The 16,272-nt window shown below is 41.7% G+C and overlaps 1 protein-coding gene across 4 annotated transcripts in view; it reads left to right on the forward strand.

Annotated features, from left to right (window-relative positions):
* Positions 1-416: 416 nt before the first annotated feature.
* WDR48 (WD repeat domain 48) overlaps positions 417-16,272 on the forward strand; it is a 50,829-nt gene continuing 34,973 nt past the window's right edge. For 3 of the 4 annotated variants that reach the window (XR_014822761.1, XR_014822762.1, XM_003132119.5), the window contains exons 1-3: positions 417-500; positions 12,006-12,146; positions 14,316-14,394. Coding sequence is in view for 2 of the 4 variants with exons in the window: in XM_003132119.5 (XP_003132167.3) it covers positions 453-500; positions 12,006-12,146; positions 14,316-14,394 (268 nt within the window). In the remaining 2 variants the exon portion in view is untranslated. Of the gene's footprint in view, positions 1,010-12,005; positions 12,147-14,315; positions 14,395-16,272 lie in introns of all 4 variants that reach the window. The other variant, XM_084987815.1, reaches the window with a different exon arrangement.

The raw sequence follows: 16,272 nt of genomic DNA on the forward strand, positions 1-16,272 counted from the left end.
TTTGCACCTCCTGAAAATGGGGTCACCTCTGTATCTCCTTCTTCAGGCCGGTTTATAGTTTAACACCTTTTTAGATACTACATGGGAAATCTGTCGGTTCCCTTGGCTGCTCACGAAAGTTTGAGGGGATGGAGGTGGCCTCTCGGGTGCCCACCTCCCCCATTAATTCTTCCAGCGCTTTTCTTACAACTACTGGGGCTCTGGAAGACACACTCGGGAGAACTGCGCAAGCCAGTGTTCGGGTCTACCCAGAGCTGGACTCAGATTGCTACCCCGGCTCAAAAAGGGGCTCTTTCTCTATCAGCATTTTTTGCATTTAAGGCCGTCTCCACCACACAGCCACACGGGCCTCAGAAACAATTAGCCCTTGGCTAAAGGGAAGAGGCAGGACTTCCGGAAGAGGCCCGGTCCGAGCCACTTCCGGAAGTGACGTAGGAGTGTCAACATGCAAGATGGCGGCCCATCACCGGCAGAACACGGCAGGGCGGAGGAAAGTGCAGGTAGGGGAGTCCGGCTCCTCAACCTCCCGGCTGTGGTTGGCAGCCCCGGGCCCACCCCTAGCAAGCAGATGCTTCGGGCCTCAGTCGGCTGGGGTAGCGGCTTGGGGCGAGTGGGACGAGGCACGAACGGAGGCGAGGGGTGGGGCCGCAGCGCTAACGGCTTAAGGAAGGGGCGGGGGGTGGGGGGCGACCGGTTGGACCCTCCAAGAACCACTCCCAGGACCCTTGGGCGCTCGGTTGGGAGCCCGGAGTCTTGGGTCGCCCGCTCTTTCTTAGGCTGAAGCTTGCGGGGTTGGGCTGGGCTTGTTCCCCGCCCACCTGCCTCCCCCTTTACTGTCTGCTAAGCGCTTGCCGGGCCGCGTCGGAGCAGAGGCCTCCGGTTGCTTCCACGGCGACCGAGTGGCGGAAAGAGTGGGCCCGAGCGGGGGCGTGGCGGGGCGGCTAAGCCCCCTAGGGCTTCTGCGGAGCCCCCTGCCTTCTTTTTATGCCGGCGTTTTCTCCTCCACGAGGTAGAAACGATGTGGGAGTGTGCTGGTGCTAGTGGGGAATTAAAATTCTCATTCTTTTGGAATTTAATTTCTTTATCTTCCGTATGCATCCTTGAATCTTTTCTGTTTCTCTGACGTATTATCCAGGGGTAAAGATTTACCTAACATTTCTGTGTATGTTTTATCCCTTTGTGAATACGCTTTTGTTTTGGGAATGTTTAAGAGTACTGTTACCTATTATTTTAAACGATGGAAGGAGAAAAAGTCCTATTAGAGGTGTTTACCTGCAGGTATTTTGTATATAGTACGGTGCACTTACTCGTTAAACATTTACTGAGCACTTAGGTTAGGCCCTAAAATGTACAAAGAATTGAGAGTATAGGAATAAGTAACAACCGGGCTTTCTTTGTAAAACTCAGCATTGTAGTTCTACAGGTTGAAATCAGTGAGTGTTTGTTTAATAGGTAGTCTACATAAGGGCTTCCTTCATTGAGGTAACCCCAAGAAATAGCTCTAGGCCATAAAGTCCCCTGGCCAGTTCACTTCTTTGTTTTATTGATCTCATTGATCAGTACAGTGTCCTAATCACTCACTAGATGTTTGTTGCATTGGATGACATTAGTAAAAATCTGAAGTAGCTTACCCTGTTAGGTGATTTTTTATTTTTATTTTTTTTTTATGTTTTTAGGGTCGCACCTGCAGCATATGGAGGTTCCCAGGCTAGGGGTCCAATCAGAGCTGTACCCCACCCCGACCTGTGCCAGAGCCACAACAACTCAGAATCCAGGCCGAATCTGCGACTTACACCACAGCTCAAGGCAACACCGGATCCTTAACCCACTGATCCTAGGCCGGGGATCAAATCCGTGTCTTCATGGATGCTATTTCGGTTAGTTAAGCGCTGAGCCAGGACGGGAACTCCTAGGTTGTTTTTAAATGCATCGGTTATGGGATTTAAGTAACCCCAGCATCCAAGCCAGTTGGTAAAGTCTGTTCCTGACTAAAATGCAACTCAGAATTTTAATTTAATTATATTCTAGACGTTGGAGTAGTGGGTACACTCCTTAGGGAAATAAGGAGAGCTAATCAGATGTCTTAGTTTCTTGGAATTAGTCTTATAAAGCATAAAAGTACAGGATGGAGAAAATGTAAATTAGCTGTATGTAGCATGTGTGGAAAAACTGAGTGTTTTAATAAGCCGAATGTGAGCTATTGTATGCAGAATGAGGGAGATGATAATTTCAGTCTTCACTGATTGGAGTACAGAACTAGAGTTTGGGGATCAGCACTTAGCACCTCATTCTTAATAGGTATTGCTATAAGATTGATGAAGTGACTTGAAGCTGCTTCCTAGGAAGAGCATTCAAGAACCACCTAAGACTAGTGTGCTGCAGAGAAGATTCAGGGAGTCTTGTTAGCTGCATTCAAAATTTGTCACTAAGGTGTAAAGCCAATGAGAAGCCATGAGATTGTTTTTATCTCATCATGAGGGAGAACTTTTGTTTATGGAAGTGTTTTTTAAACTAGTGCATGTTCACTGCAAAAGTACAAAATAAAACCCACAAATGATACAAAAGTATAAACGATAATTGTCCTCCACTCTTCAAAGAAAACTGCTTTGGAGAGTGTGATATATAGTCCTAGCCCAGGGTTTTTCACTCTGAGCGATACTGACATCTTGGGCTGGATCATTCTTTATTGTGGGAAGGCTGTTGTTTTGCATCATCCTGCTTTCCCACTAGACATTTGCACCTTCCCAGTTGTGACAACCAAAATTGACTCTAGACATTTTCAGATGTCCCCTGGAGGGCAGAGTTGTCACAGGTTGAAAACTGATGTTCTATACTGCACCATGTATGTGTATCTGACTTGTGTGATTTTTTTTTTTTTTTTTTTTTTTTTTTTTGCTCTAAATGGAGTCATGATACTCAATGTTTGGTGTTTTGTTGTTTATCAAATTTTTAAATTCAGGTCACGTTCTCTTTGATGTAGCTCTTCCTTGTCTAAAACATTGTTTTACAAAAGTACATATGTATGTATCTTTCTCTAAATATGCAAGGGTGTATATTATAGAAATCCTGTCATTGTGAAAACTGAAAATCTAAATGTTCATTGATAGTCAATTGGCAGATAAATTAGGTACATTCATACAGTAGATTAATTTTCAGTTAGAAAGATAAGCTTGATCTGTATTATTAAAATGGAAAGGTGTCCAGAAGTCAAAATAGGAAATCAACATAGCATGGTCCCTTTTCTACAGAGGAAATAGTGCATTTTCAAAGTCTGGAAGGATAGCAACAGTGATATCTATGGAATATTGCATTATGTGATTATAGGTAAGACAGGAAACAGGGTGTCTTTTACTTCAAAATACATGAACCTTTGTATTTTTTAACTTTTTATGACATTCTTTGCTCTTAATAATTTTTTTTCTTGTCTTTTTAGGGCCATACCCACAGCATATGAAGGTTCCGAAGCTAGGGGTCAAATCAGAGCTGTAGCTGCTGGCCTGGCCACAGCCACAGCAATGCCAGGTCTGAGCAGAATCTGCAGCCTACACGACTGCTCACAGCAACGCCAGATCCTCAACCCACTGAGCAAGGCCGGGAATCCAACCTGCATCCTCATGGATACTAGTCAGATTTGTTTCTGCTGAGGTTCTTAGGCTAGGGGTCCAATCAGAGCTGTAGCCGCTGGCCACAGCCACAGCCATAGCAACGCTGGATCTGAGCCACATCTGAGACCTGCATCACAGCTCACGGCAACACTCACTGAGCAAACCCAGGGATCGAACCTGCATCCTCATGGATACTAGTCAGATTCATTTCTACTGAGTCATGACGGGAACTCCTGCTCTTATCAACTTAAAAAAAAAAAAATCTATTTTGGATAAAATATATATGACTACAGAGATATATTTTGCCTCTTTGCTCTCTGTGTTTTGTACCAAGACGCAGAAGCTCCGAGCTCCATTATTAAATAGTAGACCAGAAAGAGCCCTTGAGACTTATAATGTTAATAAATAACCAGTGCAGGAGTTCCTGCTGTGATGCAGTGGGTTAATGATCTGACTTGTCTCTGTGGCCACACCAGTTCAATCCCTGGCCCAGTGCAGTGGGTTAAGGATCCAGCATTGCCACAGCTTAAGTTGCACCTTAAGGCTTGGATTCAGTCCCTGGTCCAGGAGCTTCCATATTCCTTGGGTGTGGCAAAAAAGAAAGAAAGAAAGAAAGAAAGAAAAAAAAGTGGAGAACTGTCCAAACATACTGCTTGTTAATTGTAGACATAATGAAGAATGGGCACATACCCAACCATCTTCAACTTCTAAGGAGACTGGAGGTGAGTATGAGGAGAAGGGGAGAAAACATGATCAGACAAATGTGTGAATTTAGATATATAATGGATGGGTATGAGATAAGGCAAATATAGAATTTTTTTTTTTTATGGCTGCATCTGTGGCATATGAAAGTTCAGAGCTGCAGCTGCCGGCCTCTGCCACAGCCACAGCAACACCAGATCCAAGCTGCATCTACAACCTGCGTGGCAGCTTGCTGCAGTGCCGGATCCTTGACCCACTGGGCAACGCCAGGGATCAAACCCACATGCTCACGGACATTGTTGGCTTCTTAACCCACTGAGCCACAATGAGATCTCCAGACAATGTTGATTATATGTGAGGGGTATATGGATGGTTGCTGTGTAATTCTTTCAACTTTTATAAATGCTCTAAACTTTTCATAATAAAATGTTGGGGGAAAATAGCCCTTAAAGGTCAAAGAATGATTAGGAAGTGATAGGCAGCAGAGGAGGAGGAAATGAAATTTTATATGTGGTGGCCAGAGAAGGCCTTCCTGAGAGGCTGACTTTTGAGTAGGGATCTGAAGGAAATGAGGGAAATGAGGAACTGAGATTGCCACCTGGGGGAAGAGCATCCCGGTGAGAATATTGAATGCAAAGGACCTGAGATGGGAATGTACCTGCCTCTTTGTGGAATAATAAAGATGCCTTTGTGGCTGCCGTGGAGTGAGTGAGGAGAAGAGGCGTAGGAGATAAAATCAGAGAGGTAACTGCAGGCCAGATTATGTAGAGCACTACAGGCCATTGTGAGGGTTTTGGCTTTTCCTTTTGAATGAGATGGGAAGCAGTTGGTGGGTTCTGAGCAGAAGAAATATGTTTGTTAGAGTCATCTGACTGTTAGGTGAGCAATGGCAGAGCAGAGACTAGTAGCTATGCAAGAAATCCAGATGCAGTATGATAGTGGCTCCACCCAAGGTGGTGAGCAGTGGTTGAATTCTGGATGACAAGACTTGCTGACAGGAAGTGAGATGAGAGAAATTGGTGTAAGGATGGCACTAAGGTTAGGAGCCTGAGCAACTGGAAGAATGGAGTTGCCATTAACTCCATCAATGGGGAAGACTACAAGAAAAGCTCATTTGGAGAGGACTATCAGGGGCTTGTTTTGGGACATGCCATGATTAAGATGTCTATTAGACATCCAAGTGGAGGTGAGTTAATGCAAAAACCTTGAGGAAGCTGGGAGGAATAACCCAGAGTGTCCTCTTTGTGAGCCTGAAATGAATGCTTTTAGGTCTTCCTTCTATTTGTAAAAATATAATTTTGGGAGTTCCCGTTGTGGCGCAGTGGTTAACGAATCCGACTAGGAACCATGAGGTTGCGGGTTCGGTCCCTGGCCTTGCTCAGTGGGTTAAGGATCTGGCGTTGCCGTGAGCTGTGGTGTAGGTTGCAGACGCGGCTCGGATCCCGCGTTGCTGTGGCTAGGCTGGTGGCTGCAGCTCCGATTCAGCCCCTAGCCTGGGAACCTCCATATGCTGCAGGAGCGGCCCAAGAAATAGCAAAAAAAGACCAAAAAAAAAAAAAATATATATATATATATATATATATAATTTTGTACTCATTCCAAGTGAATGTAATATATCCACATTTGTTTTCACACAAAAAATTGTTTAGTTACTGTTTTAGGTAGAATGCTCCCCCCACCCCTGCCAAAATGCCCATGCCCTAATCCTTGGAATTTGTGAATATGTTATGGGTACATGAGTAAAAGGATTTTGCAGATGTAATTAAGGCTGCAGACCTTAAAATAGGGAGATTATCCTGGATTATCCCAGTAGGCCCAATCTAATCATGTGAGCTCTTAAAAATGAAAAAACTTTCTCTGCTAGAGACAGAAGTCAGAGATGTGAGGCATGAGAGGGACCCTCTGTTGCCGGAGAGGGGACATAGAAACCATGAGAAGGATTGCAGGCAGCCTCTAGGAGCAAGGATGGAGCCCTGGCTGAGGGCCAGCATGGAAGCAGGGCCCTCAGGCCTGCAATTACAGGGAGTTGAATTCAGCCACCAACCCGAATGAGTTTGGAAGGAGACTCTCCTAGTGTAACCTAAGCAGATATTTGCCACCGCGGGGGCTACCCTGTTGTTTTTCTCCTTGTCATAGTCCTTTTAATTCTCTCTTCCAAATGCATACTTCCTACTGAAGGTCTGCCTTCCCATCCCTTGAAGAGTCCTTATAAGTACCTTCTTTTTTTTTTTTTTTTAAAGCAAATCAAGACGGGTATGACTCCTCATTTCTCTGCCTTTGTTTGTGCTCTTGACTTTGCCTAAATGAAATTTTTCCAAGATTTTGTTCACTCATTTATTGCTTCTGTATCTGGCACCTTCTGCTTTTCTTTTACTTCCATCTGTTCTACCTGCAAAGCTTGCCTGTATCCTGAGGAAAAAACCTCATTTAACTTGCTATCTTTCCCCCACTGGAATGTTCTTTCCCCTGCTAGAATGAAAGCTCCAGGAGGGCTTCTGTGCCCACTGCTGTATGCTCAGCATTTAGATAGAGCATGGCAACTGATGGATGCTTAATCAATATTTTACTTAAAGTACAGTTTATTTAGTGTTGTGCCAATTTCTGCTGTACAGCATAGTGACCCAGTCATACGCGCGCGCGTGTGCGCGCGCGCGCGCACACACACACACACACACACACACACACACACAACATTCTTTTTCTCATATCATCCTGCATCATGTTCTGTCCCAAGAGATTGGACAGAGTTCCCTATGGTATACAGTAGGATCTCATTGCTTATCCATTCTAAGTGTAAAGTTTATATCTATTAACCCAAACTTCCAGTCCATCCCACTCCTTCCCCTTCTCCCCCTTGGTGACCACAAGTCAGTTCTCCATGTCTTTGAGTCTATTTCTATTCTGTAGATAAGTTCATTTATGCCATATTTTAGATTCCACATATAAGTGCTACCATATGGTATTTGTCTTTCTCTTTCTGACTGACTTCACTTGATATGAGAATCTCTAGTTGCATCCATGTTGCTGCAAATGGCATTATTTTGTTCTCTGTGTACTGCATCTTCTTAACCATTCGTCTGTCAGTGGATGTTTAGGTTGTTGCCATGTCTGGGCTATGGTGAATAGTGCTGGTATGAATATAGCAATCCATGTATATTTTTGAATTGTAGTTTTATCTGTATATATGCCCAGGAATGGGATTGCTGGATCATATGGTAGTTTCTATATTTAGTTTTCTGAGCCACCTCCATACTGTTTTCCATAGTAGTTGCACCAATTTACATTCCCACCAACAGTGTAGGAGGGCTCCCAATTTTTTTTTCTTGTTTTCTTTAAATGGCTGCACCTGAGGCATATGGAAGTTCCTGGGCCACGGATTGAATCCAAGCCACAGCTGTGACAATGCTGGATTTTTTTTTTTTTTTTTGTCTCTTTTGCCTTTTCTAGGGCCGCTTCCGTGGCATATGGAGAGTCCCAGGCTAGGGGTCTAATCGGAGCTGTAGCCACAGGCCTACACCTCAGCAATGCCAGATCTGAGCCACGTCTGTGACCTACATCACAGCTCAAGGCAATGCCAGATCCTTAACCCACTGAGCAAGGCCAGGGATCAAACCCGCAACCTCATGGTTCCTAGTCGGATTCATTAACCACTGAGCCACGACGGGAACTCCTTGGATCTTTTAACCTACTTTGTGGGCCAGGGATTGAATCTTCGCCTCTGCAGTGACCAGAGCTACAGCAGTCGGATTCTTAAACCACTGCACCACAGCAGGAACTGTATAGCTATTTCTTTATTGAAGATATTGTTCTTATTTTGTATATCATACTAAAATTTACTAAAAAAAATAATAGCAAAGTTAAGCAATAGTAAAGGAGGTCTTACAAAGGTAAGCAAAAAAACAGGGATAGAGAACTTGGAATGCATAAAGGAAGGATCAGTTTGAAAGTTCCAACATCTGATTGATGAGAGTTTAAGAAGAAGCAAAGAAAACAGAGACCATTATTAATGAATTTATTTAAGATTTCCCAGAGCTGAAAGTTTCTGGATTGAAAGGACTTTCAAAGTGCAAATCAAAATGATTCATAAAAGGACCAAAAAATGGGAGTTCCTACTGTGGTGCAACAGGATTGGTGACGTCTCTACAGTGCCAGGACGCAAGTTCACTTCTCAGCCTGACACAGTGAGTTAAAGGGATCTGTCATTGCCATAGCTGCAGTGTAGGTCACAGCTTTGGCTTGGATCTGATCCCTGGCCTGGGACTCCATATTGCTGAGGGGTAGCCAAAAAAGGAAAAACAAGGAGTGGGGGGGAGGTAAAAATGATAATGATAAAGACCTCCCCCAAGGGGGGAAAAAAAACAAGTAAAAAGAGAAGATTCTAAAATTGTGGGGAGAGGAGTTCCCGTCGTGGCGCAGTGGTTAACGAATCCGACTAGGAACCATGAGGTTGCGGGTTCAATCCCTGCCCTTGCTAGTGGGTTAACGATCCAGCGTTGCCGTGAGCTGTGGTGTAGGTTGCAGACGCGGCTTGGATCCCGCGTTGCTGTGGCTCTGGCGTAGGCCGGTGGCTACAGCTCCGATTCAACCCCTAGCCTGGGAACCTCCATATGCCGCGGGAGCAGCCCAAGAAATAGCAACAATAACAACAACAACAAAGACAAAAAAATAAAAAATTAAAAAAAAAGAAAAGCAAATAAGGGGCCTTGATGCCCCAGAGAAAAAGACCTTGAGAGATACTGAAAGTGACCTTGAAGCCAGTTTGTTCCCTGATAGCTTTTCAATATCTGATTCATGCAACAAATATTTATGAAATGCCTTTTATATGCCAGAAACTGTAATGAGGATACAGTGGTGGGAGGAACAAGGCAGGCAAATTCCTTGCCCTCTTGCAGCTCTTCTTCTAATGGAAAAGATATAACAAAAAAGATATGGAGGGTAGTAAAAACTGCAGAAGAAATGAGTGGAAGTGATAGGGGAAAGGGATCAGGGAAGACCTTTTAGAGAAAGTGACTTTTCTGCTAAGACCTGGAGGGTGAAGGTGAGCAAGATGAGATGAAAGCTGGGGGAATAGTATTCCCGTGGGGATTGGAGAGGTGAGGAATCTTCTTGACACAGGGAACAGTAAATTTGAAGGCCCTGGGAGTTCCCATTGTGGCTCAGCAGGTTACAAACCCATGAACCTGACTAGTGTCCTTAAAGGTGTGAGTTTGATCCGTGGCCCTGCTCAGTGGGTTAAGGATCCAGAGTTGCCACAAGGTGTGGCAAAGGCCACAGATATGGCTTGGATCCGGCCTTGCTGTGGCTGTGGTATAAGCTGGCAGCTGCACCTCTGATTTGACCCCTAGCCTGGGAACTAAGATGTGGCCCTGAAAAGAAAAGAAAAAAAAAAAAAAATTGAAGTCCCTAGGTTGGGAAAGAGTTTGATGTGTTTGAAGACAGGAAGGAGTTTAGTGTGACTGTCATGAAAGAGAGTAGGGGAAGTTAGTTGAGGTGAGTGAGGATGAGGGTAGAGCAAAGCATGTGAGGAATTTGTACTTGACTTTAAAATGCAGTGAAAAGCTTCAGCAGAGAAGTGCCATGATTTTATTTTTAAAATGTTTCTTATGAGTCATATTGTATTTCCTGCCCTTGGGTTCTGTGTCCTTGTTAAATTCTCATCTTAAAATCTCCTTAAAAAAAAAATTTAAGCTCATTTGAGTAGATTTCAGTTATAGTTACTTGCACCCAGAAGGCTGGGTTAAGACAACACCCTTGTCTTTGTATATACAGCCCTGGCCTTTTTCATGTCTCTATTTATGTGTTTATTGACCATTTTCTTTTCTTTTTAAAAAATTTCCTGTTCATGATCTTTGCTCCTCTTTTGTTTTCAAAGGAATCTGTCGTATGTTATCAAGAATAAACTTTTGTCTTTTGTATTTACTTCTTTTTTTCCCAGTTAGGTGTTTGCCTTGTAAGTTTACTCTTTTTTTTTTTTTGGCCACCCCATGGCATATGAAGGCCCCTGGTCAGAGATCAGATCTGAGCCACACTTATGACCTACACCACAGTTGCAGCAATGCTGGATCCTTAACTCACTCTTCTGGGCTGGGGATCAAACCTGTCTCAGCACTACAGAGATGCCACCAATCCTCTTGTGCCACAGTGGGAACTCTACTTTGCTCATTATTTTTTGACATTCTAAGTAACAGCTTTAATGAGATGAAATTCACATAAATTTACCCTGTTACAGTATATAATTCAGTGATTCTTAATATATTCACAAAGTGCATTCATCACTTAATTCCAAAACATCTTTGTTAACCCCCAAAAGAAATCCCATACCCAGGAGTAGTTATTCCCCATTCTCTTCTCCTCCAAGCCCCTGGCAACCATTACTCTACTTTTGGTCACTGTGGATTTACCTATTTTGGGCATTTCATATAAAAGAACCATAAAATATATGGAACTTTTGTAACTGGCCTTTTTCACTTAGCATGATGTATTAATATTCATCCATGTTGTATTCTCTCCTTTTTATAGCTGAGTAATATTCCATTGTGTTGATACACCATATTTTGTTTATCCCATGTCAGCTGGACATTTGGATTGTTCCCATTCTTTGGCTATTGTGAATAATACAGCTGTGAACATTGGTATATGTATTGAAAGTTATGGCTTGTGTTTGGTCAGATCAGCATTGCTCTTTTCCTTTGTAAGAATTGCCATCTTTCTTGTCATGTTACCTGAGCCTTTTCTATGTAGAGACTCTGTAAATACTTTCTGAAAGTATTTTTATGATTAGAGTATTAAGTTTCAATCTTTATGTGAAAATTTATTTTGGTTGAGATTTGGAGAAAGGATGTTATGTTTTCCAATAGAATTACTAAATGTCCCTAGATAATCTGTTAAATAATTTATCATGACTTCATTGACTTGAAATACTATTTATATCAAAATAAAAAATGTATAATGGGAAAATATGTTTCTAAATTTTGTTTTATTCCATTGATCCTTTTATATATTCCTCCTGTGGTCCTCCATTGTAATTCTGGTAGCTTTATATGCCTTTTAAGATATTTTGTCAACTCCCAGAAAGAAATGCAATGAAACTCTGACCAAAGTCAGGTTAGATTCACAAATTTAGGAAAAAAATTTTTATTTTGAATTTTCCTGTGCTACAATATGGCGTGTCTCCTTTATTCAAGGTTTTCTTTTATATACTTTGTCTTGTAGATAATGTATCTTTTTTGCAAAAGGAATTTCTAGATATTTCTTTTGGTTGCTATTATAAATGAGGTCCCCATGTATTATATTCTAACTGGTTATTTCATTAGACTAGAGGAGTTTTGCTTTTGGCTGCCAGCCAGCTTGTTGAGTTTTTCTTAATTGTAATTGCTTTGGGTTGGTTCTCTAGGGTTTTCTTGCAGAACAGACAGGGGTTACCAACAATAACAAAATATGGGAAAGTGCCCTGAAGGAAAAGTTTTTTGTGTTATTGGTGTGCAAAACTTCATTTTGCTTGGTTAATTATTAATGTCACTTTTCTCTCCTCAGGCCTCTAGTCAGTATAGAGTAAAATAAAATTTTTATTGGATTGGGGAATAAGTTTTATATTGGAAAACTTAGGATTTTGAATTTCAGATTGGCCATTAGTAGGCTACATTTTATTATCACGTGTTTTATAGTTTCATAAACAGCCAATCTTGACGTATTTGTCAGGTTTCCTATGTTATTCGAGATGAAGTGGAGAAGTACAACCGAAATGGAGTCAATGCCCTACAGCTGGACCCAGCACTAAACAGACTTTTCACGGCTGGTCGAGACTCCATTATAAGAATATGGAGTGTCAATCAGCACAAGGTAAGGCAGGGATTAAATTTATATTTTAAATCTGTACTCAGTAAATTTTGGTCTAATATGGCACCTTTCACAGTTTCAGATTTAATCTCTTTGAGCACTGAATTATTTGGCACATTCTATAAATAAAGACAGAGTTACCAGAATTCAGTAAGCCTCTGAGGAAAACACCCCATGGGAGTTTCAGAAATGTTTTAGCTAAGGGAGGGACTCTATAAACTAGGTTTGTGATAAGAACTCTTTCTAAAAAGTAAGGAGATTTGTCTGATGGAGGAATTCTTTTCAACGATTTATTCTTCTGTTTTAAATGTGTTCCCTAAAAGCTTCTTGGCAACCATTTTCAGTATAAAAAAAGATTGAATATGCTTTTATATTTATAATTAACCTTAAATATTTGATTTCTTCATTTAAAAGTGATTAGAGGAGTTCCCGTTGTGCTGCAGCAGAAACAAATCTGTGTAGCATCCATGAGGATGTGGATTCGATCCCTGGCCCCTCTCAGTGGGTTAAGGATCTGGCATTGCTGTGAACTGTGGTGTGGGTTGTAGACATGGCTCAGATCCCATGCTCTTGAGGCTGTGGCATAGGCCGGCAGCTGCAGCTCCAGTTTGACCCCTAGCCTGGGAACTTCCATATGCCTTGAGTGTGGTCCTCTAAAGCCAAAAAAAAAAAAAAAAAAAAAAAAGTGATGATTAGAGTGCCCACAAAGTCCATAGGGCCTTATTATGTTGTATACAATTGGTGTAAAAATATGAAAACAGAGAATAGGACTTAATTAGGTATAAAGATAAATCCCCAGTCAAATGGAAAGGAGCTCCTTTTGTTGTTGTTGTTGTTGTTGTTGTTGAAATGCCTATGTTATGAATGACATAGAAATGAAGATTCAGGTAAGGAGAAGGAGCACTTCTTGAACTCCTAGCTCTGTACCAGACATTCTTAGCACTTTCATATCCAATGTTTTAATTCTCACAATAATCCTTCAAGGCAGATGTTATAATCCATTTTCATAGATGGGAAAACAGGCTCAAAGAAACCCATGGCTAAATAGCTAGTTAGTGACAGTAGGAATCCAATATAACACTGAAACCCTGATGTTGAATCTTTCATTTTAAGTCTGTGTCTTCTAGTGAGCTCTTCAAGTCTCATGTTCTGTCTGAAAAAGAACCACTACTCTGCACAGTTCCTGGATAGCTTCTTTAAATGGACTTTGGTCCAGTGGGCTTTGAATTCTTTAACTAGTGGAAACAGTGGTGGCCCAATGTTAAAAACATGGAAAGTAAGAAAACTGTGGCTCTGGAGTGATTTTTGGAATTTATATTTGAATTGGAATGTCATCTTCCTGGAAGTTTACAGTATTTCAAACAAATTAAGAAAAACAGTCACAAGAACTAACCTGGAAGAATCTAAAAAGGTGCCTATCTTGCTCTCAGACATCTCCTCCTGGTCTTGATTTTATGACAAAATTGAATAGCACCATTTCTCAAACAGGCTTTGTAGAGAGCTATTCTTTTTGTCTTGTCTTCGACGTAGGATGTAACTAAATACTCTCCTGGTAATTAAGCCAAGTGAAAGAAATTGAAAAATTTTGAGTTGCTGAATTGAAATAGTGATCCTTTAGCCCTCGACTTCCATTTCTTCTCTGAAGGACTGTAGATACTATGAGGAAACATCTCGTTCACAGGGGAAAACAGCAGTAGGAAGCTAAGAGCAGAAGTGTATCTATCTCCCTCTGCAGTCAGGCTAGACTCCTCACCTCTTTCATCAGTTTCATTTCTGCCTATGCTGTCTGCTTTGAGCCTTCACCACTACTGAGTCAGATCCCCCAGCCTGCAGATTTGTTCATGTTCCATCCTTTTTAGTGAACCTCTTCCTATTGCACTTGTCCCTGACCCAGATCTTGTAGCCTTACTTAAGGCATAAAAAATTAAGCATTTGTCCTGGAAACCTAGGCTTTCATCAGCAACAAAACTGTCCTGAAACAAAACTTCTATTTACATCTATCATATGGAAGCATTAATTGTTTGATGAAATTCTACTCTGAATTCAGTTGTCAATTTTAAGACCTCAGAGCAGTGTCACATTAATTGGCAAATATATACATGTCTATAATTTGTAAGATATTTCATCTAATAAAAACTAATGACCTTTTTATGATTTTTCTTTTAATTTCAGCAAGATCCATATATAGCATCTATGGAACACCATACTGATTGGGTAAATGACATCGTACTCTGTTGTAATGGAAAAACATGTAAGTATTTCTTTGGATTATTGGGCTTCTGGGAGATTTTAATTCAATTTGATATCTTTTTCATTTTTTATATAAGCTTCTTTTTTTTTTTTTTTTTGTTGTTGTTGTTGTTGTTGTTGCTATTTCTTGGGCCGCTCCTGCGGCATATGGAGGTTCCCAGGCTAGGGGTTGAATCGGAGCTGTAGCCACCGGCCTACACCAGAGCCACAGCAAAGCGGGATCCGAGCCGCGTCTGCAACCTACACCACAGCTCACGGCAACGCTGGATCGTTAACCCACTGAGCAAGGGCAGGGACCGAACCCGCAACCTCATGGTTCCTAGTCGGATTCGTTAACCACTGCGCCACGACGGGAACTCCATATATAAGCTTCTTTATTGAGGTATAATATACATACAGAAAAGCACACACACCTCGAGAATACAGCTCAATAAGATTTTACAAGTTGAATACCCACATCAAGAAACAAATTACCAGAAGTTGCTGTCGTGGCTCACTGGAAATGAATCTTTTTTTTTTGGCTTTTTGCTATTTCTTTGGGCCACTCCCTTGGCATATGGAGGTTCCCAGGCTAGGGGTCGAATCGGAGCTGTAGCCACCAGCCTAAGCCAGAGCCACAGCAATGCAGGATCTGAGCCGCGTCTGCAACCTACACCACAGCTCACGGCAACGCCAGATCGTTAACCCACTGAGCAAGGGCAGGGACCGAACCCGCAACCTCATGGTTCCTAGTCGGATTCGTTAACCACTGCGCCACGACGGGAACTCCCTGGAAATGAATCTTACTAGCATCCTTGAAGATGCAGCTTTGATCCCTGGCCTCACTTAGTGGTTAAGGATCTGGCATTGCCATGAGCTGTGGTGTAAGTCACAGACAAGGCTCAGATCTCATGTTGCTGTGGCAGTGGTATAGGCTGGTGGCTACAGCTCCCATTCGACCCCTAGCCTAGGAACCTCCATGTGCTGCAGGTGAGGCCCTAAAAAGACAAAAAAAAAAAAAAAAAAAAAAAAAAAAAAAGTAACGGATTATCAGAGCTCCCCTGGTGACACAATGGCTTAAGGACCTGGTGTCACTGCAGCAGCTTGGGTTGCTTCCATGGTGTGGGTTCAACCCCTGGCCCCAGAAATTTCACAGGCCAAGGGGGAGGCCAAAAAAAAAGAAGAAGAAGAAACAGATTACCAAAAGCCCCCTTATGCCAGCCATTCAGTCACTACCCCTTGTCCCAAGGTAACTGCTCTTATATCTTCTAAATACTATTGATTAGTTTGCCTGCATTTTCACTGTATATAAATAGACTCATACATTATGTATTCTTTTAGCCTTATTAGTATCTCTTTTTTTGTTCTTATGTAAAATCCATTTCTTGGTTTTGCAGTCTATGTTAAAGAAATTTTTCTCAATCAGATTAGTTGCCCCTTCAGCTGGAACATTAAAAAAAATTTGCCCTGCCTGTTGAAAGAAATATTTGAAAAGTTACCACTGTGGTGCAGATGGTTAAGGATCTGTCATTGCCACAGCTATAGCATAAGTCACAGCTGCGGCTCAGATTTGATCCCTGGCCCAGGAACTTCCACATGCCATGGATATGGCCATATATATGTGTGTGTGTGTGTGTGTGTGTACCTATATTATATATATATATGTAGACACATATACATATATACACTTACACACACACATATTTGAGACAAAAATGCAGTAGGTTTTAGAAAGAGCTTTTAGATATGTATAAGTGCATGTATGAATATAAAGATGTTTGAAATGATGTTAAGAATATTATAAACATTCAAATATATATTTATGTATGAACATTTTATTTCTATGAAACTATGGGACAGTGTTACATTGTTTTAAGTCTTTAAATGGTACTAAGTCACA

This window comes from Sus scrofa, chromosome 13 (assembly GCF_054392235.1).
Source record: "Sus scrofa isolate SSC_HxYL_T2T_F1_AM1 chromosome 13, Sscrofa_HxYL_maternal_Yorkshire_Landrace_v2.0, whole genome shotgun sequence".
In the NCBI taxonomy this organism is placed as follows: Eukaryota; Metazoa; Chordata; class Mammalia; order Artiodactyla; family Suidae; genus Sus; species Sus scrofa.